The sequence below is a fragment of the Cervus elaphus genome, chromosome 6 (genome assembly GCF_910594005.1).
Source record: "Cervus elaphus chromosome 6, mCerEla1.1, whole genome shotgun sequence".
Classification (NCBI taxonomy): Eukaryota; Metazoa; Chordata; class Mammalia; order Artiodactyla; family Cervidae; genus Cervus; species Cervus elaphus.
In genome coordinates, this window is record NC_057820.1 from 3,207,392 (window position 1) to 3,234,621 (window position 27,230).

At 61.0% G+C, this 27,230-nt stretch overlaps 1 protein-coding gene across 3 annotated transcripts in view; it reads right to left on the reverse strand.

Moving 5' to 3' along the window:
• Positions 1-27,230, reverse strand: part of SH3TC1 (SH3 domain and tetratricopeptide repeats 1) — a 57,891-nt gene that overhangs the window by 19,568 nt on the left and 11,093 nt on the right. Inside the window, exons 1-8 of one of the 3 annotated variants that reach the window (XM_043906086.1) lie at positions 19,417-19,729; positions 12,682-12,874; positions 7,771-7,863; positions 4,667-4,794; positions 3,317-3,422; positions 2,487-2,633; positions 1,739-1,931; positions 509-585 (exon numbers count right to left, since the gene is read on the reverse strand). In XM_043906086.1, the coding sequence (XP_043762021.1) occupies positions 509-585; positions 1,739-1,931; positions 2,487-2,633; positions 3,317-3,422; positions 4,667-4,794; positions 7,771-7,863; positions 12,682-12,826 (889 nt within the window). In that variant the 5' untranslated portion in view covers positions 12,827-12,874; positions 19,417-19,729. Of the gene's footprint in view, positions 1-508; positions 586-1,738; positions 1,932-2,486; positions 2,634-3,316; positions 3,423-4,666; positions 4,795-7,770; positions 7,864-12,681; positions 12,875-19,345; positions 19,730-27,230 lie in introns of those variants that run through there. The other 2 variants (XM_043906089.1, XM_043906087.1) reach the window with 2 other exon arrangements.

The following is a 27,230-nucleotide window of genomic DNA, read 5'->3' on the forward strand; positions in this document are numbered from 1 at the left end:
TCAGGAAGATCCCCTGGAGGAGGGCACGGCTACCCACTCCAGTATTCTCGCCTGGAGAATTCCATGGACAGAGGAGTCTGGCGGGCTACAGTCCATGGGGTCCCAAAGAGTCAAAGAGACATGATTGAATGACTAGCACACAACTGGGCCAGGCTGTTTTTTCTGAAGAAGACCCCTGCCTGCTCCACCCGATGGTCTGAGGGTCCTCCGAGGGGTCTGACACAGCACCAGCAAGAAAGCAGAGGCCGCAGAGGTGCTGGTGGGCAGGGTGGTGCTCAGTAGGGGCAGAGCATCCGGGCACCCTGGCCTGGCGTCCCTGGGCGCTGTGAGTCTGGGCCGGCCAGTGGACCTCTCTGAGCCTCCTTATCGTCTCAGGAACTGGAGAGGATCCGAGCTACCTCTTCTGGCTTGGGGAGGACTCAGGGGAGCCAGAAGCTTCTGGAATGCAGGTGCCCGCCCACCTCAGCCCCCTCTTCCCCAGGGAAGGAGGACCAGCAGAAGCACTTACCCATCAGCTGGACGTCCGGCACCACGGGTCCACCCAGGGGGTCGTTGACGGAGTCCTTGGGGACCCTGAGAGCCCACCTGGAGCGGGATGAGCGGGGATTTCAGATCCGGAGCAGGTCAGAGCCGTGCACAGAGCACAGGCCACGGCCACAGGGCCCTGAGCAGAGGCCACTGCCTGCTCCTGCTACATGCACACGGCCCCCAACACACACACACCTACACATACACACACACACCCCTACACACACACACACACACATCTACACATTCACACACACACACCCACCCCCTTCTACTCCCCCCACACACACCTCCCACACCCACGTACACACTCACACACACTCACTCATCCCAACACACACACCTACCTCCCCCACACCCAAACACACCCACCAATACACACACACACCAACACACACACACATATAACCACACACCCACACACACGGCCACAGGGCCCTGAGCAAAGGCCACCGCCGGCTTCTGCTGCACGCACACGGCCCCCAACACACACGGCCCCCAACACACACACACACAGACACACACACTCACCAGACACACACACACACATACACACATACCTACACACTCACACAGCCCCCCACACCCACACACACACAGCCACCCACACACAGACACACACACCCAGTGTGTGGCCTTCAGGCCCAGCTTGCCGCAAGCCCTCTGCCCAGGTGCCTCCTGCCGTTCCGCAGGCTGGTGTCCTCGAAGAACCTCCCTCCATCATCCACGGACTATTTTGCTGAAAATAAGGAGGTCTAGTTTCTCTCTTCACTTCGGCTGCCAGGAAGCTCGAGCTTGACGCCCACTTCAGCCCAGGAACAGGAGCCTGCGAGCTGCCTCTCCCCGCCTTCCCCAGGCCTTCCCTGCCTTGGTTCTTATTTGCATGGATCCCTGCGTGCTCCCTTACTGTGGGCACAGGCTATGTGGCTCCCTCAAAAGCTTTCCGGAATGAGCCAGAACATGAAGCCAGAAGCCCAGGCTGCACACCCCGGCCGTCTCGTCCAGGGCAGTCCTGCCGGGGAGGTGCCACTGTCCTGCCATGCCACACGCTGAGAACGGTGGAAAGTGTGGAGGCCGTGTCTGCTGGGGCTCACACTGGTCCCCAGCCACCCGCCTTGGCTGGCGATCGACCCCGGCCTGGGGGAGTTTCCACGAAGCCTGCCAGCATGCGGGACCCACAGGAGGCAGAGAAACAAAGGTCGGTACCTACTGATGGAACGGAATCAACGGCTCCAGAGTGGCTGCTGCTGCCCCCTCCTCCTCCGAGGACGTGCCAGGACTTGGGGCTGAAGAGTCCACAGCCGCGGCCATGTCTGCCTGAGGACCGCTCGGAGGCCGCCTGAAGGGCTGGGGGCCGTTCTTCACTCTCACGTGATGGTCGGGACACAGGACGAAGAAAGGCCCTTCAAAGTGGCAGAGGGTGGTCACTCAGGCGGCTGGACACAGCGGGCGGCACCCCCTGGGGTCCCCCAGCCCCCGTTTCTGCACCCGCACAGTCTAGAGGCCCAGGGACCCGGGCCAGGAGGCTGGACCCGGGCTGGAGTTCCGCATCCGCCTGGACTTGGCCAGGAGGAGCCTGGCTCAGCCTCAGCTTCTCTGGGACTCAACTGGGCTGTGAGGGGGCCAGATGGGTGATCCCGAGGACCCCCCCACTTGGATCCCCCTCACACCCCTCAGCAAGTCTGGCTGTAGCCAGCCTCCTCCCATCCTCTCTGCAGCCGCGAAGGACCAACTGCTAACGCCCTGCTCGCGACAGGCTTGGAACCCAACTGTGAGACCCCCAAAGCACTCACAGCAACAGCCGGGCCAGGAACTCGGGGGTCGCTGGCAAAAGCCCCTTTTCTGTTACTTCTTTAGGGACTTTCTCTGCCCAATGTCCCCTCAGTGTCCGCTCCTCCAGGGCCCTCCTGCTGCGGGGCCCCGGGCCCTCCCGGGTGAGCCGACATCACCTCGCTCACCTTCCTGGACGAGGAGGCTCTCATACGCCAGCCTCAAGGCGTCCTCATCCACCTGGACTTGGACGGCTGTCTCCTGGTCCTCGTTGGGCTCGAGAAGCCAGAAGGCCTCATCCATGAGCAGGTTCTCCAGGCAGTGATGAGTGAAGCCTGGGGGAGCGGACAGCCCTGGTCACCAGCGGACTCTGGGTGTGTGGAGAGAGGCCCTCACGGTCCAGCGCTGGCCGAGCCCTGCACTGACCAGGGCCTGGGGGCCAGCCCCCTCTGCCCTTGGGGGTTCATGGTACTGTCTACTACCCGAGCCGGGCCATGGGGCTGACCCTTCAGGCTGCAAGAGGACCAGCCGTGACCGTGGACAACTTCTCTGGACTCTTTACGTCCTCTAGGACCGTCAGGCTCCTCCTCTGTGACTTGGGACAAGCGTGTTCAAGGAGAGCAGGACACGGGGAGGGTGGGCACAGCCCTGCTCTGGGGATGCAAGGCACTGTCGGCTGAGTCTCACTTCTCAGCCCTCAGGCGGGGATGGGGCAGAAAGGTTCCCAAGGAGAGGTGCCTAGCCAGTCAAAGCCTTGCTTTGAACAGGAGAAGTTTTGGAAAGAAAGCTCATAGGCTGAGGTTGGTGGAGGGTTTCCTCTATGTGCTCGGCTAGGGATAGCCCGGCTGCCCTGGAAGCCAGGCTCAGCCCTGCCCATCACATCGATCCTCACCAAGGACAGGTGGCCCGTGGAGAGCTGTCGTGAACGCACCTGGTCTTAAGTCCCGATTGGGAACATAAAGTGCTGAGTGCATGCCAGGAGTCCCCAGAACCCTTTCTGGGAGGGTCACCGCTTTACCGAGAGCATGGTAGGTGGAAAACTTCCAGATTTCTTCAAACGTCTTGAACGTCACCACCATCCGATCCTGGTCACTGTGGATGGACAGCAGCCTGGCCGACAGCTCCTTCCAGGGAAGAAACATGTGAGAAACAGTCCCGGGGGCTTTGGGGCGTCTGCCCGTCAGCAGAAACGTTTCACGGGAGTGACCTTGGCAGGGACGGGGTGGGGCGGGGGCGGGGGAATCACACCTGATTCCTTTACTGCCAGGCTGCTCCCCTCCTGCTCTCAGACCAGCCGTGGCTCCCCAGTGCCATGCCGAGCTCTTCCAGAGCTGGCGGCCTCCATGCCCCCTCCGTGACTCAAGGGCCTGCCTCACGCCCTGCACACCAGAGGCCCCCGGGTCTCCTCCACGCAGCCCTGCCCAGCCCCGACCTCACCTCCCGTCCCCTCCCGCAGCAGCAACTCCGACTCCAATCCTAAACCCGGCGTCCCCTCTCCTGACAACTGTCCCGTGAACCCTTCTGGTGGTGCCGGGGCCTTCAAAGGAGCACCAGCCGGGACTTTCCTGAGTGGTCCAGTGGTAAGAATCGGGGAGTGTGGGTTCGATTCCTGGTTGGGGAACCGAGATCCCACTTGCCGCAGGGTAACGAAGTCTGCCAGCCGTGGGTACTGAATCCCACACTGGAAAGCCTGCATACTTCAGTGAAGACTCCGAACAGCCCCTCGCACACACAAAACCCAGCAGATGCCGACCAGAGGAGACGGAGTGCTATTATCGTCTCCACTGGGATTCAGAAATGAGGCCCCACCCTCAACCAGCCACCCAGCCCTGGCATCCCAGGGGCATCACCTCCCCACCCCCGCTGTCGAGTACCCTGGGGGGTGCTGGGGGCACCCTGCTTGCAGTCTGCTGACCCTCACGGCAGCTCCGTGGGGTCACAATTCTAAGCATCCCAGTGAGTGGCTGAGGAGGCCGCATTCACAGAGGCCAAGGGGCGTCAGCCAAGGCCAGGCCGGGCTGAGTGCAAAGTCAGACTCAAGGTCGGGAAACTGAGTCCTAGAGAAGCTGAGGCTGAGCTAGGCTCCTCCTGGGCAAGTCCAGCCTCCCGGCCCTGGCCCCTGGGCCTCTAGAGTCACTGCGTGGATGCAGAAGCTGGGGCTGCATGGCCGCCCTCTGCGGCTTTAAGGGCCTTTCTTCATCCTGTGTCCCGACCACCACGTGAGAGTGAAGAACGGGCCTCTCAGCCCGAAGTCTCCAGACCTCCTCCTAGGCCCACTGCCTTCTTCGAGTCATCCTCCTCCGCCCCATTCTCAAGTGTGGATCCCGTGCCCCCTCACTCACCCAGGACCCCCGGGAGCCAGACTCACCCCCAGGGCGCGGGCCACCTCGCAGCTTTCATTCTCCAGCAGACGGAGCCGGGCCCGCAGGGCCTGTTGCAGGTTGGGGTCGGGCAGCCCGCTCTTCCGCCGCACCGCCAGCAGCTGCAAGGTCAGGTCTGGAAGCGCCAGGCAGATCAAGATGGGAGGAGTGGCGTGGGGTGCTCCCCCGCCCCCGCCAGCCCCCCGGCCCGCAAACCTGGGGAGCCGGGTTCACACCCCACGTGTACCGCCTGGGAAAGCTTCGCAGGCAGCCTGTCTCCCCTGAGGCCAGTTCCTGTCCTTGTAAATGAGTCACGTGCTGCCCACGTCGTAGATAGACGGGAGGAAGTGGACTGTGTCATCGCCCCAGGGCAGGCCAGCATCTGTCTGGCCTCCAGCAAATGGCCTCCAAGTCACCGTGACCTCCAGCCCTGATCTCTCCCTGGCCCAAGCTCCACCGGGGCACCTGACTTCCAGGAAACACCCCACAGGCACCCTCTGCCCCCCACCTCGTCCTTTCTTCACCAGCTCCAGAAAGACCACAGCCCCAGCCCTGCCCGGACCAGCAACACCTGCCTCCATCACCCTCCACATGGGCCCAGCAGCCAGCCCCACTGACTCACCAGCAAAGCCAGGCTGAACCCAGCATGCACACCCACCATGGCCCTGCCCCTTCGGTCTGCCTGGGCAGTGTTTGGGCCCCGGCCCTCTCTCCAGATGGTCCCCTGGTCCGCAGAAACCAGAGGATCCCCTCACAACCACGTCTGGCTTATGGCACACCCTGGCTGTCAGCCCCCCGGGCAGTGCCAGCCCCTAGAAACTTCTGCAGCGATGGGCATGCCTGCTGTCTATAGCGCCCCATGGCGGCCACCAGCCACACGGGCCCATGAGCTCTTGAAATGTGGACAGTGTCATCAAGGAATCAGAGTCTTTATTTTATTTATTATTAAAAAGCAGAGACATTGCTTTGCCAACAAAGGTCCATCTAGTCAAAGTTATGGTTTTTCCAATGGTCATGCTTGGATGTGAAAGTTGGACTATAAAGGAAGCTGAGTGCCAAAGAATTGATGCTTTTGAACTGTGGTGTTGGAGAAGACTCTTGAGAGGCCCTTGGACTGCAAGGAGATCCAACCAGTCATTCCTAAAGGAAATCAGTCCTAAATATTCATTGGAAGGACTGATGCTGAAGCTGAAACTCCAATATTTTGGCCACCTGATGCAAAGAACTGGCTCATTTGAAAAGACCCTGATGCTGGGAAAGATTGAAGGCGGGAGGAGAAGGGGATGACAGAGGATGGGATGGTTGGATGGCATCACCGACTCAATGGACATGAGTTAATTAACTCCAGGAGTTGATGATGGACAGGGAAGCCTGGCATGCTGCTGTCCATGGGGTCGCAAAGAGTCGGACACGACTGAGCGACTGAACTGAATGGAACTGATGTTAAATTTAAGCATAAATGGCCACACCCAGCTACTGTATTAGACAGCACAGAGGTAGTGGTTTTCCATCTCAGGAAGAATAAAATGCAAATCCTTTCCACCTTCTCAGACACAGCCTGGAGCCGCCCGCCCTTCTCTGCCTACTGCCTGCTTGCGGTCTTCTCTCTGCTGCTCTGAGACATCCAGGTGTGCCCCCCCCAACCCCACCCCACCCACCCCACCCCAGGGCCTTTGCATTCTTCATACTGTCCCCTGAAGCACTCTCTCAGACCAATTCCTGCCCGACTGGCCACTCTAGAATCCTATCTCAGCTCAAACGGCCCCTGCCCACCCCTACCCGGTCCCCCCCAGGCTCCAAAGCTGGGGAAATAAGGGGAGGGAAGAGAAGGGAAGAGAGACGGTGGAGGGAGAGAGCCCTCTGGGTAAGCCTTGCACCTGCCTTGGAAATTTTCAGTGCCCCTTCCACCACGCCCCCCTCCCACCACCTCCCTGCAGGAGACTCTGGGATCTGGAATCGGGCCCCCTCCCCCAGCAGGAAGCCAGCCAGCATTTCTCAACCAAGTCTAAGCGGTGGCCCTCCTACTCCGGGAAGAGGGTAGGGTTGCACTTTCACTCCCATGATAACCTGCCTCGTGGCTCAATAGCCCTGGTCATCCTGAGTGACCACAGGCAGCACTGACCACCCGAAAGGCTGGAGGACAGACGACTGTCGAGGCAGAGGTGAACTGCCAACGACACTGGGGTCCCTGTGGCCCCCACCCCCACAACTGGCGCTCCAGGGCGGGGTCTCAGGATAAAAGACTCCTTACTACCCCTCCTCCACCCGGGACCACCTCCCAGCATCAGCGTCTGCGGAAGTCCCGCCATCCTGTCCTGAAAGCTGGGATGCCTCTCCCAGGGGTTGGCGGGTGGCCGGGGGGGGGGGGCCCTCCCCGGCCCTCCCCACCCACCAAGCCCCCAGGGTGCCCCTCTTTGGGTCTCACTTCTGGCCTCCGGGGTGACACCACCTCCTCTTTCACATGTATGTGTGTTAGCTGCTTAGTCATGTCGGACTCTTTGAGACCCCATGGACGGTAGCCCACCGGGCTCCTCTGTTCATGGTATTCTCCAGGCAAGAATATTGGAGTGGGTTGCCATTTCCTTCTCCAGGGGATCTTCCCAATCCAGGATCGAACCCAGGTCTCCCACATTGCGGGCAAATTCTTTACTGTCTGAGCCCCCAGGGAAGCCCTCCTCTTCGGGCAGAAGCAAACAGTCCAGAGAAGGCCTTTGCAAGTGCAGGTGCACCCCAGCCTTCTGTCCCCAAGGGAAAATGCAGAGTCCCGGGCCCTACCCCAACCTCCCAGCGTCAGAAGTGGCCCAGGACCTGAGCATCTGCCTTTAACAAGCCCCGCCCGCACCCAGGAGGCCGTGATGGACAGGGAAGCCTGGCGTGCTGTGCTGCAGTCCACGGGATCACAAAGAGCCCAACGCGACTGAGCAACTGAACAGCCCCCACCCCCATTATGATCTTAAGGCAGGCGTCCAGCAGCCACATTAGAGAAGCCTCCGTTAGACTCCGTTAGCCGGGAGTCCACAGAACAGTCCAGGCTGGAGGGAAGGGGGGACACCCAGGGATCCCACATTCATGAACCCGGCACAGACTTAACTAGCAGCGTGGGGATGCCTACCTGTGGGGCAGGACCCCATCTGGCCAGGGGAGGGCCCAGCAGCCCGCTGAGAGACGCCGGCAGCCGGAGCAGTGTCAGTAGCAGAGCAGGGTCCTGTGATTAGGGTGAGAACAGACAGCCTCAGCTACTACGCAGGCACCAACCCCAGGTATTTCTGGAAGACGGGAATGTCCACGCCCCTCCAAGCCACTGTTCACACCCTTCCTCCACAGTCACAGAGGCCAGCAGGGTCTGGAGGAGGTCTTGGGCTTCCTTTTCTGCAGTAACTAATTACTCCACCCAAGCAGCTTCTGGAAACTGCACAGTGTTATCTGGGGTCAGAAAAGGGTCTCACTGGAGCCAAACAAGGTGTGGGCAGCAGTGGCTCCTTTTGGAGGCCCCGGGGTGAGAATCTGTTTCCTCGCTGCTCTGGCTTCTAGAGGCACCACATTCCTTGGCGTTTGGCCCCTCCTCTGTCTCCAAAACCAGCAGCACCAGCACCTCAGCCTCTCTTTGGTTCCCATCCCAGGGTAATCTCCCCATCTGCAGAGTGTCAAGCCCCTCTGCAAACTCTCTTTTGCCACAGGAGGTAACGTGTGTGCAGGTTGTAAGGATGAAGACGTGGAGTCTCTGTTGTTGCTTGTTGCTCAGGCGCTCAGTCGTGTTAGATTCTTTGAGACCCCATGGACTGCAGCACGCCAGGCTTCCCTGTCCATCACCATCTCCCAGAGTTTGCTCAAACTCATGTCCATAGCGTTGATGATGCCGTGCAACCATCTCATCCTCTGTTGAGCTCTTCTCCTGCCTTAAATCTTGCCCAGCATCAGGGTCTTTTCCAATGAGTTGGCTCTTTGCATCAGGTGGCCAAAGTATTAGAGCTTCAGCTTCAGCATCAGTCCTTCCAATGAATATTCAGGGTTGATTTCCTTTAGGATTGACTGGTCTCCTTGCTGTCCAAGGGACTGTCAAGAGTCTTCTCCAGCACACAGTTCAAAAGCATCGATTCTTCGGCGCTCAGCTTTCTTTCCCTTGTGGCTTCCCTTGTGGTTCAGCTGGTAAAGAATCCACCTAAATGCATGAGACCTGGGTTCGATCCCTGGGTTGGGAAGATCCCCTGGAGAAGGGAAAGGCTACCACTCCAGTATTCTGACCTGGAGAATTCCACGGACTGCATAGTCCATGGGGTTGCAAAGAGTCGGACATGACTGAGCGACTTTCACTTCACTTCAGCCTTCTTTATGGTCCAACTCTCACATCCATACACGACTACTGGAAAAACAGCTTCAACTATGCGGACTTTGGTCAGCAAAGTGACGTCTCTGCTTTTTAATACACTGTCCAGGTTGGTCGTAGGTCTTCTTTGTTGTGTTGTTTAGTCTCTCAGTCGTGTCTGACTCTTCGAGACCCCGTGGATTGTAGCCCACCAGGCTCCTCTGTCCATGGAATTTTCCAGGCAAGAATACTGGAGTGGGGAGCCATGCCCTTCTCCAATAGGACTTCTTTGGGGGCCTCCATTCTGCTGACCACAGAGGGGAGGTGACACTCAGGGGGAGTGCAAGGTCTGGGCAGACGGGGTTGCACCCTCGTCCAGCTACACCAGCCAAAAGCCGGGGGGCCACGGGCCCTCTTGGCCTTGGGAGGTCAGTCCTCTGCTGGTGGTCCCTGCTCCAGCCCCCAGCCTCGAGGCCAGCCCCCAGCTTGCATCTTGGCTAGAGCCCCCACCCCTGCCCTGCGCATTTCCCTCATCTGTAAAATGGGATGAGCGACTGGGACCTTCGGATGGAGGGTGATCTGATCCAGAAACACCTGTGGGTCCAACAGGGGTTGCTGAACCTCAGTGCAGCCTCCTCATCACCCAAGGGACGTCCCACTCAGTGCTGGGGGTGCTGCCCATTGACCCTGGACTGGGCAACATGACCGGATCATCTCTGCTTTCTCCCCACCTGCAGTCCACCAGCCCCAGGCCTGTGTGGTCAGAGCCCATTTCCAGTCCTTGCTTGCTCTGGGTCCCCAGAACAGGGGCTCAGAAAAGCCTGTTGAGTACAAATAAGCGCCTGGCACCCCATCTTGGCTTCAGACTCCATCCTCCCACTGAGGCGGGGGCTCCTTGAGGCATGGCCGATTCCAGGGCTGGGGCAGGGAGAGCAGAGATGGGACGTGAGCGTCCTGGGGCCCCAGAAAGCAGGTGGTGCCCACCGGATGTTGGAGAGGTGTCACAAGACCAAATCAGGGGCCATTTGAACAACAAAATAACTAATGACAGCAACCAATAGCGTCCAGAGAATGAAATAAAGACCTCTGAGCCTGCCCACACTAAAATAAGTGAGTGAGTAACTGGGGAGAGGGGACAGTTCCTCGCTTCAGTGAAGGTCAATTAGAAAGAATGTAGAAAGAATGCAGCATTAGAAAGTCACCATTTAGCAACCATCTTCATGGCTTTTCTGGTGGCTCAGACGAGGCCTGTGATGCAGGAGACCAGCGTTTGATCCCTGGATCAGTAAGATCCCCTGGAGAAGGGAATGGCAACCCACTCCAGTATTCTTGCCTGCAGAATTCCATGGACAGTGGAGCCTGGCTGGCTACAGTCCATGGGGTCGCAAAGAGTCGGACATGACTGAGCGACTAACATGGGTGAGTTCGAAGAGGGATGGAATAGTCACAAAGTTCCCGCAGGCTCCTTACTTACGACAGAGGGAAGAAGGAAGACTTTGACAGTGACGTTTACACGGTCAAACATCCCCTTAATCAAGTGAGCAACTTGAGATGTGAACGCCACCAGGGGCCAGACCCACGGACATTGGGAGGGACCGAAGGTGCTGGGGGTTTCTGCCCGAAGCACCAGCCTGCCGTCCTGAAGAAACACCCGCCTCCACACTGCGGCACCTTCTGCAGGCTGACCGCCTGGAATCGTCAAAATACCAACCTTCAGGTTAAGAAGCTCCAGGGACACACGGCCACAGAATGCAAAGCCTGACCAGGGTTTTGTTTGGTGGAAAGGAGGTTACGGGGACAGATGGTGGGATTGCAGTGAGGTCTGTCTGCAGGTTGTCTCACCCAGGAAAGTGAGTTTGGAATCATCTCACTGTGAGGCCACATGAGCAGGTCCTGGTTTTAGAAAAGACACCAAACAATGGGGGAGGAGGGGCGTCATGTCTGCAGTGGACTCCTAGACCATCCCGGGAAAACATAACCCCTGCCTGAAGCGCAGAGAGAAGGCAAAGTGTTAACATTTGAGGGGTCTAGGTGGGGTGTGTGCACACGCTCAGATACTCAGTCATGTTGGACTCTTTGTGACCACATGGCCTGTAACCCGCTGGGCTCCTCTGTCCATGGGATTTCCCAGGCAAGAATACTGGAGTGGGTTGCCATTTCCTCCTCCAGGGGGATCTTCCCGACCTAGGGATCGAACCCGCATCTCCTATATTGGCAGGTGGGTTCTAAATCACTGGGTCACCAGGGAAACCCCCCTAGGTGGGCCAAGTGGGAATTCTTTGTATTGTTTCTTGTAAATTTGCTGCCCATTTGCAAAAGAAGCTGAAAGGGTAAGGGGTCTGGGGAGATGTGATGGGAGCCCACAGGCCCCTTGGCTGCTTGGGGCTGGGGAGCCTGGGAAGACCAGAGGGGCTCCCCGACCCCACTGCGGGGACTCCTAGACCGTCCTGGTGCCGGCGGATGCCAGCCGTGTTGTGGGGCTGGAGGGGCAGGAAACACCAGGCTCGTGGTCAGAAAGCCCCTGGCTCGGTCACAGCGCCGGACGGAAGGAATCCCGTGCTCTGGGACTCACGGCCCCTCGGGGGCTGGGCTGCCTTGCGGGAGGCTGGTCTGGCCCACGTGTTTCTGGCAGGACCCAGCCCCTCTGTCTCATGGCATCGAGCTCTGGATGGGGCCGCGATCCCGTGAGATCCCCGGGCCAGGCCCCTACCACTCCTCGGAGCCCCTCTTCTGGGCCAGGCAGGTGTCTGACCACAGGAATCAGCCCCCTCGATGGCCACCCACACCCTTCCTATCCCCACTGACACCCCAAAGGACCAAGAGAACAGGAGTGAAAACACCTCCAGTCACCAAGCACGCACAGTCCTAGGCTCTGGGCCTGCTGCCAAGTATGAGGTTTTGTTGCCATTCTCCCAAAGCATCGATCATTTGTCAAATACTTATCGGGCACCTGCTACCTGCCAAGCCCTAGAGCCTCCGTGGCTGACTTAAGCAGGTGACTGGGATGGAGGTGAGGGTCTGACTATGGGAAGATGGGAGAAGGACAAGGGGACAGGCTGTCCCTGGCTCGAGGCCTTCCTCCCTGTCCTTCCCTGCTCTCCTCCAGTTCTAGAGACAGAGGTCCTGGAGACACCCTAGGCCACCCCGCAGGTTTCCAAGTGGGAAAACCGAGGCCCACGTCCAGCAGTGGTCCAGCGGCAATCAGGATGGAAACCGGTCCCCCTGCTGGCAGCCCAGCCTGAGTCCAAGCCCCTCCTGTGCACACCTTGGCCGGTCTGGTGGGAGTCAGAGGCGCTTCTGCCCTCATCTAAGCCCCCGTCCTCTCCTTCCAGGAAGTAATCCTGCCCAAGGCCTGGCCCAGGCGCTGCTCCTTGCCACCTCCCCACCCTGGGCCTGGGTCTGCTTACTGGGGGGAAGGAGGGACACCCCACCCTGAGTAACCCCGGGGGTTCAAAGCCAAGGACAGAGCAGGATGGTGGGAAAACAAAGTCGTACGAGAGCTGTGACCTCATCCGGGGCCTTGTCCCTGGAATCTCCAACCCTTGCCCCCACTGTCGGGCCAGTTTATCACCGATGTGACCCTGGAGAAGTGCGAGGTGGGCCCGCATCCCTCTTAGGCACTCCCTGGGCTGGACACTCTCCATCAACACAGGCAGTGACGGCGCGGACGCCCGGCTCCGTCCCAGGGTGGGCGGGGGTGGACCCACACGGTGCACTTACCCCCTCGGACGGTGGCCCTGGCCTCCTCGGGCCGTGGTTGCTCCCAGACGACGGATGTGCTCTTGGCCGCTTCCCGGACCCTGCGGTCACCACTGCCCCCCGAGGGCCCCTTCTCCCTAGGGGCCGGCTCCGCTGGGCCCTCCATGGCTGGCAGCGGCCTCAGTGCCAAGGGCTCGGCATGCCAGGCTGGCCTCTGTGGAGAGAGCAGAGGGCGGGGATCAGCAGCAGTCCTGGCCTCTCTGAGCGGCCGGGATCAGCGCGGATGTGCCCCCGAGTTAGGGCAAGAGAGGCAAGTGTGCCTCCGCCTTGCCTGGCGGGCTCCCGAGCACCTCCCCGGGCAGGGCCTCCTCCCCGAACAGCACAGTCACCCGGAGCAGACTCCATCGGGGGCGCGAGCCTACGTCTGCTTCCAGCTGGAGGGCCCTGTGGGCAGGGGGCGGGGTGCCGTTCTTGCTCATAACAGACCCGAGGAAACAGCTCAGAACCTGGTGGGTAGAGACTGCTCAGAACCTTCCCACGAGTGCCTCGAAAGGGACGTGGCAATGGCCACGTGGAAACAGGGGACAGAACAGCTGTCCTCTCGGGACACCCCAGGACCCAGCGGTCTAGGGTCAAGCCCACCACACCTCCCACCGGCGAGGGCTGGGATGGACAGAACCGCCCGGAGAAGGCACGCTTCCCATGGGGCTCAGTGGGGCTGTGACTCCAGCCTCAGATCCCCAGAGGTTCCTGCTGCTCCTTATAACTAACCCTGAGGCTGGGGGGGAGTCTCAGTGGCCCCCCGGGTCTCCCACTAGAACAGGCCTGTGCCCGGCAAAGCCCCCGGAAGGAACGCAGGAAGTGGGCCGGGTCCCAGGCTGTCCCCAGGACAGGGGTCAGCGGGTGGCAGAAGGCAGGGAAGGAGGAAATGGCCAGGGAGGAAGTAGCGACTGCTCTCTGAGCCCGGGGTGCCCTGGGGCCCTCCCCAGACAGTGGGTCATCAAGAGAGGGGGACTTCCCTGGTGGTCCCGTGGCTAAGACTCCACTCTCCCAATGCAGGAGGCTCGGTTCAATCCCTGGTCAGGAAACGAGATGCCCCATGCCGCAACCAAAGGTTTCCACGCTGTAACTAAAAGATCCTGCACGCTGCAGCTAAGACTCAGAGCGGTGAACTAAATATTTAAATAAATATACATCAAAATAAAATTTGAGGAAAAAAATTAGATAAGTGAGGGTCTGCACAGGTCAGGGCCTCTGCCACAGATCTGAGGACGGAGAAGGACATGGAGCCGCTTCCGGGCCTGGGGAGGGTGGGCCTGCCGCCGGGGCCGGGAGCTGAGGGGTGCCGAGGCAGGCTCCCCCCGCCCCGAGGCAGCGCCAGGGATGTGGCTCAACCACGCCCCCCTCAGCTTGCACCTCGGGGATGGAGGGGAGGAGGAATCGCCCTGCCCAGCCACGCGGAGGGTGGACGAGGGCAAGGCCGGGAGCCCCGGCCAGGGAGCCCGTCTTCTCGTGGAGCCTTGCTGCTCCCTGATGACGGGCGGGCGGAGCTCCGCCCTGAGCCCAGAGCAGGGTGGCAGGAGGTCCCTGGGCACAGAGCAGGATGCAGAGAGAGACACTTCTGAGCTGCTTCCTGGGGACAAAACTGCACGCTGAGGAGCAGGCCTGCACAATCCAGACCCACCCCCTCGGGGTAGGTGCTGCGGGCGAGCCCCGCCCCCGGAGACCCAGAGAACGCCAGGCCAGCCGCGTGGGACTCAGAGCCCAGACAAGCCCACCAGGGCTGAACGGCCCCAGGAGCCACTGGCCGGCCTCCCAGCTTCACCCGGGACCCTGCAGCAGAGAACGGGCGGGAGACGAGGAGGCAGACTGCAGCATCGCCGAGTCACCACGTGGAGCGGGGGGACTGGGGCACAGGACACGGGGCGTGGGCTGTTCCAGACCGGGGGCGGGGGGCGGTGCCCAGGGCACTGAACGCTCCATGGATGCAGAGGGGCCAGCAGAGCACGTTAAGCCCCGAGAGGACGGCGCTCTATTCCTTGAAAGGTCCATTCCTGAGTTTGGGCAGAAAGGACAGAGGAGGAGAGGCTGGAGGTGGGACTTGCGAGGAGCCTTGGGTTCATTTACCGCCTCGGATGGTCAACAAGATGGGGGGGGGGGCGGACCTCCATTAGACCCAGCATGGACTGTTCTCAGAATTGCGGGCCTCAGACAGTTCTGGAACAGCCGAGATTGTCTGCAGGCTCCCAGAGGGGACGCAAGAATTTGTCACCACCTGCATACCCCAGGCGTCTCGGCCAGGTTCCCAGTGGGGAGAGTACATTGCCCCCTTCTACAGATGGGGGATCGGGGTGGGCTCGGAGGGGTGGGCAACTCAGCCCCCTACATACACACGCACGGACACACACACACACACGTGCACACACACACACATGCACACACGCATACACATACTCACATGTGCACATACACGCGCACACACAAACACTCTCACATTAACACTCTCTCACTTACCCCCACACATATCCTGTCAGTGCCCACATCCTTGTCTTTAAAAGGCAAACAAACAGAGGCTCACACCAAACCCACAGCTCCGGCCACCAGGTGAGGGTTCTCACGGGATGCTCCCCCCGGAGCCATCAGAGACCCCCTTGGAGACATTCGGCGTGGGCCGAGGACCGTCCCACCCAGATGGGGGCGCGGGCTGGGGGCAGGCGGTGCCTGCAGGCCCGCGCCTCCTTGAGCGCTGCTGCTGTTCCCCCGAGAGCCGACCTTGACCCTGAACTCACCCCCAGCAGTGGGCTGGGCCCAGGTGCTTTCACCGTCAGCTCCGCCTGCGGGGTGGGCGGGGGAGGTCGAACCCCACACTCTAAAGCCTTTGGTTGTTTTTCAACAGATCCCGCCGACCCCTGCCCTGTGGCCAGCTCTGTGCCGGGCTGGGGTAGGGGGCACAGAGGAGGGTGACCCAGGCCTGCTGGGATGCAGGGGTTTGGACACGAATGCAGCGGTTTTGGTTCCATGGGGCACGTTCTGGGAAGGGGGAGAGAGTCTGCTGACCCCAGAAGTGGAGGAAGGGAGTCTGACCACCAAGAAGGCCCCGGGGGGAGGCAGGACACGTGCGTGACGGGAAGCCGTGCAGAGAATGGGAGGGCATGGAGTGTTGGCCGTCCACGGAGGCAGGCCAGCCCGCGGGCTACGCCAACAGGCCAGCATTGAGCAGGAGAGTCGTGGGTGCCTCAGGAAGGCCATACGGCCAGGCAGTCGCCGGGCAGCAACTGGGGCTCTGAACCCTTGATCCCAGAGGAGGAAGACCCTCCATCCCCCCGTCCTCATGGACTCGACATACGGGGGCATGAGCTCAGTGCTGCCCTGACCACCCTGCTCCCTGGCCCTCGGGGATTTGAGGCGGGGGCTCCTGCAAGACCAGTACCCTACACCCGGTGCTCCCAGACCAGCCCCGACATCCTTTCATCAGTGGTCCCCAAAGCCCCTGGGTATGACCCCTGTGGGCACCTCTCCGCCGGCGACTCAGGGAAACCGGCTCACATCCCGGGGGACCTTAAGGCATCGGGGGGGGTGCCTCGACTTGCAGGGGCTTCACCAGGCCCGCTGCCCCAGGCCCTCTATTTCCCCCACGCAAGACAAGAGAGCTCCCTGGCTGGGGAGGCCTGCTTTAGCTCATCCCAAGTTGCTCTGATTCCTTTTCTCCAGAACCAGCTTCACTGCTCTCATGGATTTAACACAGAAGTAGGAAAGGCCGTGTTTCTGGCAGGCATTACCCTGGCGCCCCTTTGCCTGCCTCCGAGCTGTAGAGAAAAGCAGGGCGTAGGGGGCCATCTGGCTGTGACCTGGTCCCCAGCCCCCAACCACCTCTAAGGGCCAGGGACCAGGGGCGGGCAGGGGGATGGAAGCCCCTGGCCCCAAGGGGCACCCAGGGGACCCTGGCACCCTTGTAGGCACTCCCAGGGAGGAGGGAGCAGGCTGGAGGGAGCCCCCTGATCAGGGGGCGCAGCAGCGTGGACCCTCGGCTTCTGGGACGCAGCCTTGTTGCAGAGTTCTCCAGCCGCCTTTGGTCAACGTCCAGCGTCGTTTCAAGCCCCTCTGCCTTGTGCTCCCCATTTCCTGCTCCTGGGGGCCGTCCCCCTCCCTCGTCACACAGGAAGTCCTCCCAGCCTCTTTCAGGAGGCAGCGCCGTCCATCTGACGCCCGCCCCCACCCCCAGCCTAGCTGGCCCCTGTCGCCCTCCCCTCCTGACTCTGGACGCAGCGAGCCGCCTGCTCTGCTGTCCTGCAGCATCCCGGGAGGGCATGCGGATCCGTCGTCCTGCTCGGATCCTGTTTGTGGGGTCTCTCTAGCCTCCACCCGGGGGTCTCGCCCTCCCCTCTCTGCTGCCAGGCATCTGACTTGCACAGCCCACATCCAGGGCATCTCTCTTCCCCAGCCCCTGCCCACCTGCCCCCCGAGAAGTCAGGACCAGCCCACCAGCGCCTGCATCCCAGGCCCATGGGCCTGCCCCCAGCGGCTCAGGGACAGTTTCCCGAGAAAAGGGAAGGCTCTGGGGCTCAGGGGACTTCCCACCTGCTCAGCGAGGGGCCTTCCCACCAGTCGGGGCTGCTGCTGACATTCGTAAGCCTGGGGTTCCTAGTTCTGCCCCGCAGGAGGAAGTGGGCTCTCTCTCCCCGGGGAGGGCCCTAAAACAGAGTTGCTCAGCCGGAGAGGCTGCCTATCCCTGACTGCATCTGAACCTGTCCTGAACAAAAGCCTCAAGGACCACGCAGACCTCATCCACCTCCCCAGGAAGCATCTCTCCAGGGATGTCTGGTGACCTCAGTACAGAAGGTGACCGGCGCACCCCTGCACTCACGCCCACCAGTGACCTCAGATTGGGTGGCCTTATTCGGACACAGGATGGAGTTAATGTGCGGTTGCGCTGGGGACGTCCCTGGCGGCCCGGGGCTAAGACCTCACACTCCCAGTGCAGGGGGCATGGGCTGCATCTCTCGCTGCTCAGGGAACCGGATCCCACATGCCGCAAGTGAGTCCAAAGGCCGCAACTGAAGATGCTAGCATGCCACAGCTGGGATCTGGGGCAGCCAAGTACGTAAATACTAAAAATAATAATAATAAGACTGAAGGGGCCCTCCCTGTAGGGCTCTTCGTAAGAAGAGGAGGAACACAGACACCGCGGGCACCCCGGGTGAGGATGGAGGCAGAGAGCAGGGGGACGTGCCCACGAGCCCAGAGATGCCTGCAGCCGCCAGGAGCTGAAGGACCCTCCCCCAGGGCCCCCTGCCCCCCCGGGGCTACAGATTTCCGGCCTCCAGAACCAGGGGAGAATGACCTTCTAGTGTTAGAAGCCCGCGTTTGTGGCCCTTCGTTACAGCAGCTCCAGGCCAGCTGTCGGCCCGGGTCCCTGTGCTTGCCTTCTCTGCTGGGAAGCGGGCGTTTCGGGAGGAGGAGTAAGTGAGCTTGGGCACAAACATTGGCTGGGGCCCCAACACAGGAAGTGCCATCACTGTCAGGAGCCATCACCCTGCAGCGCTGAGGGCCCTCACTCTGTCCTCGTGACGCCTGGGGGAGCGTGATGGGCCCATTTCACAGAGGGGCCATCGAGGCTCCGTGAGCAGCTGTGCTGACTCAGACGGGCCTGGGATGCAGGGGTGGGGGGCACGCTGGTGGGATTGGAACCCAGGCAGGTCTGAGTCCAGCCCTCCACACCCACCCTGAACCTGGGCACACCGCGCCTCTGGCCCCCACACTGCCTCCGTCCACGGGCTCAGCCACAGCCCCCCACCCCCGCTGGGGGAGGCCACACCCAACTGACCAGCAGGTCTGACTCCTCCCAGTGTCTCTCCCGTCTGTCATCTGTGTGAAACCCCCACAGACGGGGCTTGGGGCTCCCAGAGGGGTCACTGCAGGCGGGGAGAGGGTCTGGGTGATGTGCCGGGACCACACGCCCAGGGTGGGTGCTCAGTCGCTCAGTCGTGCCCGACTCTGCGACCCCACAGACTGTAGCCCACCAGGCTCCTCTGTCCACGGGGCTTCTCCAGGCAAGAATACCAGAGTGGGGTTGCCATGCCCTGCTCCAGGGTCTCTTCCCGACCCAGGGATCGAACCCAGGTCTCCCGCATTGCAGGCAGATTCTTTACCGTCTGAGCCACCAGGGAAGCCCCTGGCACTAAAGGGCCTGGGTCAGGGTCTCCCTAGAGCTGTCCGGCCGGGGTTCCCGAGCAAGTCACCCGTCCCTTGGGTTGATGGGGAGGAGGCCCAGGGCGGTGACCTCAGAGGGGCTGGGTCACAGCTGCATTGCCTCCCTGCTCTGGCATTTGTGGTGTCTGCCAGAGGTGGCGCCAACCCAGGGTGGGGGCCCACTTGAGGGCCCCTGGGCCTGGAACCCTGCTTGCTGGCGACACAGCTCCTGCATCCTGGCCAGACCCTCGGGACGGGTGTCTGGGTGGCCGAGGGAAGTGGGGTCAGGTGAGATCTCAGAGCGGCGGTGCTTTAGCAAAACCCGACGTCAGCACTGGGACAATAGCTGTCAGCAGCCACGGGGCCCTCCCGGAGCTCCACTAGCCAGCGCCCATGGCCTTCCGGCCTCTCCAGACACCAGTTCTGTTCCCTCCCGATCCTGAAACCTCAGAAAACTCTCTGAGAAAGTGAAAAGCAGGAGACAGCTCAGACCCACCTGTGGCAAGACCCGGCTCTGTGGACGGTGCCCGCTCGGCCTCCATCACCCGCCCGCCCAGAGCCCTGTACCTGCGCCCCGCTCCGTGGGACAGTGGGCACTGGGTGGCCGCTCCCTGCTCCTCGCTGGCGGGCCCCGCAGGCCGTCTCCGCCGCCCACAGCCCAGCGGACTGCACAGCGGCCGCCACCGCCCCCTGCTTCCTGCCCCACTTCCTCCCTGCGCCTGGGCCCGGCGAGAGGCAGGCCTGAGCTGCTGCGCCGCCTCTGAGGGCTGGTTGATCATTAGCTCCAGCCTGGGCCGGCTCCAGGCCCTGACCCGCCTGCCTGCTGCCTGGTGTCCAGGCTCGGAGGTGGTGGCCAGGGGCCGCCCAGGCTCCCGCCTCAGCTGCCAGGATTGGGGAAGTCGGACAGTTGCCCTGCCAACCTCAGCCCTGCTCTCTCTTCCTCTTCCACTTACTGCACACACACGTGCACACATTTACATGCACACGTTTACGTGTACACATGTGTACACACATGTGCACACACGCACACACCTAAAAATGCACACCCGTGCGTGCGCACATGCACGTGTTTACACACATGTGCACATACTTGCACAGAGACATTCGTGCACACGTGTGCATGTGCATACATGCACATGTGTGCAATCACATGTGTACACACGTGCATGCACAGACACACATGCGCCCATGTGTCCACACATGTGTGCACAGACAGACACGTGGTTCCTTCCCACTGCTGCCCCGCCCAGTGACACAATCAATGGGAACACATACTGGGGACAGCTGGGGGTCTGCCTACAAGCTCTCCTTTCCTTGTCTTCCCACCGGCTCCAGGCCTAACCTGGGTTTGACAGCAGGGGTTTGAGCTCAGGGCGCAGGGCTGGGTTTCCTGGCTGTCAGACAAGCACCAAGAACTGAACCGGGGTCAGCCCCGGACCTACCCACCCATCGGCTCTCAGGCCCTCGAAGAGGCAGGGGGTGGGCTCCGGTTGCTGGCCCCAGCCCAAACCCAGGAGGCCACCTTCTCTGCCCCAAGCTTGGGAGAGGCACAGCCTGGCTTCCTGACCAGGAACAATGTCTATGTGCTAATGTGTCCATTTCACAGACAGGGAAACTGAGGCTGAGGAGAGGATGAGGCCCAAGGCTGGTGACAACTGGAGGGTGAGCTGGGATCCAGGTCTGACAGACCCTGAGATCCTTGAGCACGGTGTCTAACGCCGGCACTGCTGGTGTTTGGGGCGCTTGCTCTCTGTCCTGGGGAGAAGCTGCCATGTGCACCCTGGGGTCTGGGCAGCGTCCCTGGCCTCAGTCACTAGAAGTTGACCCCAGGGTGGCAACCACGCCTGTCTCCAGACACTTGCTCCCTGGGGGCACTCTCATTCAGGCTGAGATCTGCTCTGAGCCCAAAGCGGGCTATTTCTGGTTGCCCCCCTCCCGCACCGTCCGCCTTTATCCGATCAACTCCTGGCGTTATGCATGGTCGCGCCAAAGTCACAACCTCCCCTCCCTTCCCCAGTGGGCCAGAGCCCAGGCGTGAGGGGCACAGCCGGAGACGCCACGGGCGTGTGGCTGCCTCACACTGGAAGGGTCCCCACTGAGGGCCAGTGTGGAGCCTCAGCCCCTCAACGGGCAGTGCTGGCCACTGGGGGGTCCCCAGCAGACCCGGGCCCAGCGCTCGGGCCCCTCACACCCCCAGCCCAGCCGGGCCCCAGGCCACACACCACCGACACGCTCGGACACGCTCGGTGACCCCGAGGCGGGAGGCAGAGGCTCAAGGGGGGCTGTTTTCACTGTCCCCCGTGGCGGCAGGTGGAGTAGCAGGGGAGGGTTTCATATCACCCCGTGGGCCCCGCGGGACCAGGGGGCCCCAGAGCAGAGCGGCAACTGTTCCCCCAGCAGCTCGCCTGCCCCCCGGGGAGCATGGCCTCTCCGAGCCCTGCCAACCCCTCTCCTCCCCTCTCCACGAGCAGGAGCGGCAATCTTTCTAGCTGTGATAGTCGTGAAGCGAGCGTCCAGGGGCTGCCGTGACAAAGTACCCCAGACCCGGCAACTTAAAACGGCAGAGGTTTATTCTCTCCGAGCTGCTTGCTCCTTCCTGCTCTGTTTTTCTGGGAACTGTGTTGAAAGAGGCCCCCAACGGCTCCATATCCATAAAAGGGTCTGGACTTGCTTCCTCTCCTGGCCATTGTGACCCGCGGCAGCCCGAGACCCGCATCCTGTTTGCCTCTGCAGCTGTGCTCTTGGCTCAAGGCCGGGGGCTTTCCACGAGCCTCCCCAACTGTGCCCAGTGTCCTTCCACTCTGCATAGGGCACCCCAACCCTGAACAGCACCCCTAATTCTTCACACTGCACCCCGACTCCTCAGAATGTAACTCAACTCTTCAAGAGCACTCAACCCTACCCAGTACACCCTAATTCTGCACACTGCAGCCCGACTCCACAGAATGTAACTCAATTCGGCTAGAATACCCCAACTCGGCATACAGCACCCCAACTTCATGGAGCGCACCCCAAGTCTGCAACTGCACCAGAAAAGACTTCCAGAGGAAGAACATGAGCCTTTGGGGGGGGGGTCTTACCAGGTAAGGGGTCCCTCCTGGAGGTGGCAGCCCCACACAGCCTTGCATGTGAGAGGCTGGTCTCAACCCCTGCCCAGCCCTGCCTTTGGGTCCCTCTGAGGGAGCCTGTCATCCCCTGGGCCTCAGCTCCCCCCTTTCTGATGGGCGAGCTGGGCTTGGGGATCTCTGAGTGCCCTCCTAGGTCAGCAACTCTAACCCTCTCAGGGATTTACCTTCACTGTGCAGTTATCAGTCACTTGAAAGACACTAGATCTATGGATTGTGGCCATCCCAGTGTACTGCCATGATCCCACCTGACTGAGCGGCAAACAGACTTAAGAGATGCGGGAACTGCCCTGAGCCACACAGCCCCCAGGACAAGGCCAAGACCTCTAGGGGGGCCGAGGCAGACCCCCGACTCCCTAAGGCATGAGACTCACACACAGTCAGAGGAAGAGCTCCCAAGAACTTCCTGTTGGAATGCTTACACCTGCTCCCCGGTGACCCAGCTGCAGCATCTCCTTAACCATCTCTGAGGGTCTGAGTGACCCCCGCCCACTTTAGCCTGCCTGGACTCTCCTCTGCCATTGTGGACAGAGTTCCTGATGAGCCTCCAGGACGGCTCCCGCCTGACCCCTGGACCACAGACACCTGCTTGGGCTGTAATCCGGAGCTAGCGGCCGGGCGCTGAGGGTTGCCCTGCCTCTGTGCGTGCTGCGTGCCAAGTCACTCAATGGTGTCCGATCTTTGTGACCCCATGGACTGTAGCCCACCAGGCTCCTCTCTCCATGGGGATTCTCCAGGCAAGAGTACTGGAGTGGGTTGCCATTCCCTTCTCCAGGGGACCTTCCCGACCCAGGGATCCAACCAGAGTCTCTGACAGCCTCCTGCATTCACAGGTGGGTTCTCTACACTCAGGCCACCTGGGAAACCCCGCCCCAGCTTCTACCCTCTGCTTATCTTTTTAACTCGTGGGGCAAGTAGCAACAATTGTGGTCCTACAAAGGCAAAAAGCAATTACTAATTCCATCACGCCATCTCAGAACGTTTTCAATTCCCTGGGACTGTGTGGCACTATGTCAGCACATCTCAGGCCTGAAGGGGTGACCCAGCCCAACCCCCAGGCCCAGCTAGGGTCCCCTGGACGGCCTCCCTGGCACGTGGTCCGGCTCCTCTGTGGATCCCCTACTCCACCCGGTGATTGCTCTGCTCTTCAGAATTCAGAGCTACCCCTGCCACCAGCCATCTTGGCTCCATCACCCCAGGTGCACCTTCAGGTCCCCAGACACGAGGGGCTCACACAAGTCAGGGTTACAGACTTGGAAGGCAACTGGGATGGTGTCCTACCATCTGTGCAGCCACAGAGAGACGGGGGAGAAGAGGAGGGAGAAACCCTGGTAGGCTTCCTGGAGGCAGAGGCTCCTCAGCTGAATGTGGAGGAAGAGGGGCTGGGCAAAGAGAGAGTATAAAGGTCCTCCTGCGGAATGGGGCCAGTCAGAAGAGTATGTACGCCCGGCCTGCTGCAGGTATGCAGCTTGTCAAGCCTCCAACAGCCACTTCCAGGGACTGCAGATGTCCGGGTAGGGGGCGGGGGCTGAGGGTTAATCTACAACAGGCCATAAACGTAAACAGAGAATCCCAGGAATGCAGAGGCCCCCAGGCGGGTGTGGGGTGGGAGGACAGTTCCTACTCCCTGCTGCTTCACTCCAGCACCCTGGGCAGGAGGAGCAAGCACACAGGTGACCCCAGAGCAAGGGGCGGCCGCCCTCTCTAAAGAGCCAGAGAGTAACTACGTTTAGCTTTTCGGGCCATCAAGCGGGCTCTGCCCCCACCCCACTGTTACGGCCGCAGAGCACACTTGGGTGATAGGAAATGAGAGCACCTGGCCGTGCACCAAGAAAACCTTATGTGCAAATCGGGGGCAGGATTTGGCCCTGGCTGTGGGCCCTGCTCTAGAGAAGGGGCGGGGTGGGGATTCCTGGAAAAGCATCTCAGGACCACCCCGCAGCCCTGATGCAGGAAGGAGTCAGCACAAAGGCACCCCCCTCCCCCACCCCCTCGACCCGGACGCCTGCCCGGAACCAGGATGTGTAAGGTTCACCGTTAGGAGAGCAGGGGCGGGCGAGTTAGGGAGCGGGTGAAGCTGGCACCGCAGGGCAGCCTAGAGGGGAGTAATGATCAGGCGGCTGAAGACCCTCTATGCCACACGCCGGCTCAGGGCAGTCCAGGGCGCGACGCCCTGCCTCTCTCCTCCCTCTGGTTAGGATGGAGCTGTTAAACTTCAAAGATCACCAAGAACCAGCCCCTAAGAAAGCTCCTGGGACTTCCCCTGGCATCCAGTGGTTGAGACTCTACACTCCCAATGCAGGGGGCCTGGGTTTGATCCCCGGTCAGGGAACTAAGTTTCCACACACCATACGGTGCAGCTGGAGAAAAAAAAAAAAAAGAATGCTCCCAATAAGGACAGGTCAAAGTAAGTTCCTTGGGCTTACAAATGGGGAAACCGAGTCTTGGGAAGAGAAACCCACTCGCAGGAGGGAGTGGCCCCAGCATTCCCATCATATTTCCCAGCCTCTGGTTCCCTGTAAGGTGCATCTGTGACACGCCTTCCGAGGCCCGCGCATTCCTGAGCCCCACCCGGTCTCCCAGGCAGTTCTCCTGAGATGCCCTTTCTGGCAGTTTGCCTTGCACACTGAAGCCTGAGGTCAGAGCCCGCGATGGAGTGAGAAGCCTGGAGTTGGCCTGGAGCCTGGCACCTGGCCGCCGCTGGGCCCGCTGGAAGGGCTGCGATCCCGTGTGTGTGCCCAGCGGGGCTCGTCTGTGTTTGTTGTTTCTGGCCTAAGCGGCTGAGACCAGCCCCCGTCAAAGCTGAGCAGACCTCCAGGCCCCGTGATTTCAGGAACTGCCCTTTACAAAACAAGGATATCGGGACCAAACAGGCTGTCCAGATGACTGATGCCCCCCGGGCCGGGTCGAAGGCCTGCAGGAAGCAGTCAGCAGTTCCCCTGAACTGAGGACGCCACCCCCACTGGCTCAGGCTCCGTCCGGGCAGGCATCGCCCTCTGCCCAGGGATCACTGATCCTGCTGCCCTATCTCCCCCTCCTTGGCCCATGAGCTGGCCAGGGCCGGGGACTCCTCCGCATTTAGAAGAGGGGTGCTCCCTCGTCAACGGCTTAAGTAACGTGGCGTGGGCACTCGGAGGGAGTTGGTCAGAAAGGACCAGCCTACATGGGAGCAAGGCCCAGACTGGCACACCCTCTTATCACACCCGCAGAGGGGCTCCGTGATGCCCAACACGTCAAAGCAGCCCCTTCCTTTTAAAAATGAGGGATGAGGGGCTTCCCTGTGGGCTCAGTGGTAAGGAATCTGCTTGCCAGTGCAGGAGACGTGGGTTCCATCCCTGGTCTGGGAAGATCCCACTTGCTGAAAAGCAACTAAGCCCATGTGCCACGAGTACTGAGCCTGCGCTCTAGAGCCCGGGAGTCACGACTACTGAGCCTGCGCTCTAGAGCCCGGAAGTCACGACTACTGAGCCTGCGCTCTAGAGCCCGGGAGCCGCGACTACTGAGCCTGCGCTCTAGAGCCCGGAAGTCACGAGTACTGAGCCTGCGCTCTAGAGCCCGGAAGTCACGAGTACTGAGCCCGCTCTCTAGAGCCCGGAAGTCACGAGTACTGAGCCTGCGCTCTAGAGCCCGGAAGTCACGAGTACTGAGCCCGCTCTCTAGAGCCCGGAAGTCACGAGTACTGAGCCCGCTCTCTAGAGCCCGGAAGTCACGAGTACTGAGCCTGCGCTCTAGAGCCCGGAAGTCACGAGTACTGAGCCCGCTCTCTAGAGCCCGGAAGTCACGAGTACTGAGCCTGCGCTCTAGAGCCCGGAAGTCACGAGTACTGAGCCTGCGCTCTAGAGCCCGGAAGTCACGAGTACTGAGCCCACTCTCTAGAGCCCGGAAGTCACGAGTACTGAGCCCGCTCTCTAGAGCCCGGGAGCCGCGACTACTGAGCCCGCGCTCTAGAGCCCGGAAGTCACGAGTACTGAGCCCGCTCTCTAGAGCCCGGAAGTCACGAGTACTGAGCCTGCGCTCTAGAGCCCGGAAGTCACGAGTACTGAGCCTGCGCTCTAGAGCCCGGAAGTCACGAGTACTGAGCCTGCGCTCTAGAGCCCGTGCTCCACAACAGGAGAAGCCTCTACAATAAGGAGCCCTTGCACCACGATGCAAAGAAAAGCCCATAGCAATGAAGACCCAGCATGGCCATAAATAAATAAATAAAATAATTTTTAGCAAAATGAGGGACGAGGTTCTGAGCGGCCAGAAGGCTGGCAGTGGCCGGGTCGCAGAGGTCCCTCCCATCAGAGGACAGGCTCGCCCCACTCCCCTGGGCCATGTGGCCCCTGAGTGGTGGTGGTGGGGGCCGGGAAGGGCTTGCCTGGAGGCGATGGGAGTAGGAAGCCCCCGACTGGGATGCATGGTGATGGCTTCGCCGCTGCTGTTTCCTCGGGAGCCTGGGGAGATCGCTCAGTGATAAATGAGACCCCAGGGACACCCAGATCCCACAGGCCCTCACAAGGTCCAGAGCACTGACGTTCCTAAAGCAGGGTACGGCCACCCCCTAGAAACTCGGACCTCCTCCCAGCCCAGGCACCAGGGGGTGGATCTTGAACTTGGCTAAGCAAACATTAATCCAGCCTCAGCACACAATTTAGAGAGGCCTCCTCGGAGGGCAAGGGTCCTCCCAGCCAAGATCCCCTCATGGAAACAGGGTCTCACAGCCGGCCGAGCAGGGCAGGAGGGCCTGGGGGGAATTTCCGCAGGACTCCCCTGACAGTCACTCTCAGCTGTGCCTGAACTGCACGTGGGTGATGCCGCCTCGGATTGGGGGCGGGGGGGGGGGGGGGCCCAGTCCCCACTTCATTCATTTAACTGCTTCCCATCTCCTCTCCCTTCCCAGCGAAACCTCAAGAGCCCCCCACCCCAGCCAGCTCTGCTTTCCCTCCTGAGCCTGGCCTCCTCCACTCCCCACTCCCCAAAGCAGCCCTCATCTAGGCTGCCAGCACCTTCCAAGATACTAAGTCTGATGGCTTTGTCCGCATCTGCATCTCACCAGCCCCTCAGCGGCCACTCTCTGCCCAGCTGACCACACCCTCCTCCCGCTCACTAGCCACTCCACTCTGTCTACACTCATCCTTAGGTGTGAGCACGAACGTCGAGGACTTCAGAGCCATCTGCCCGACTCGGATGGTCCAGGTGCCACTCTACCCTGAGGGCAGAGCCAGGCCTTTCTCTCAGTGGGACTGGAAAAGTGCCCTATGGCCCACCACCCAC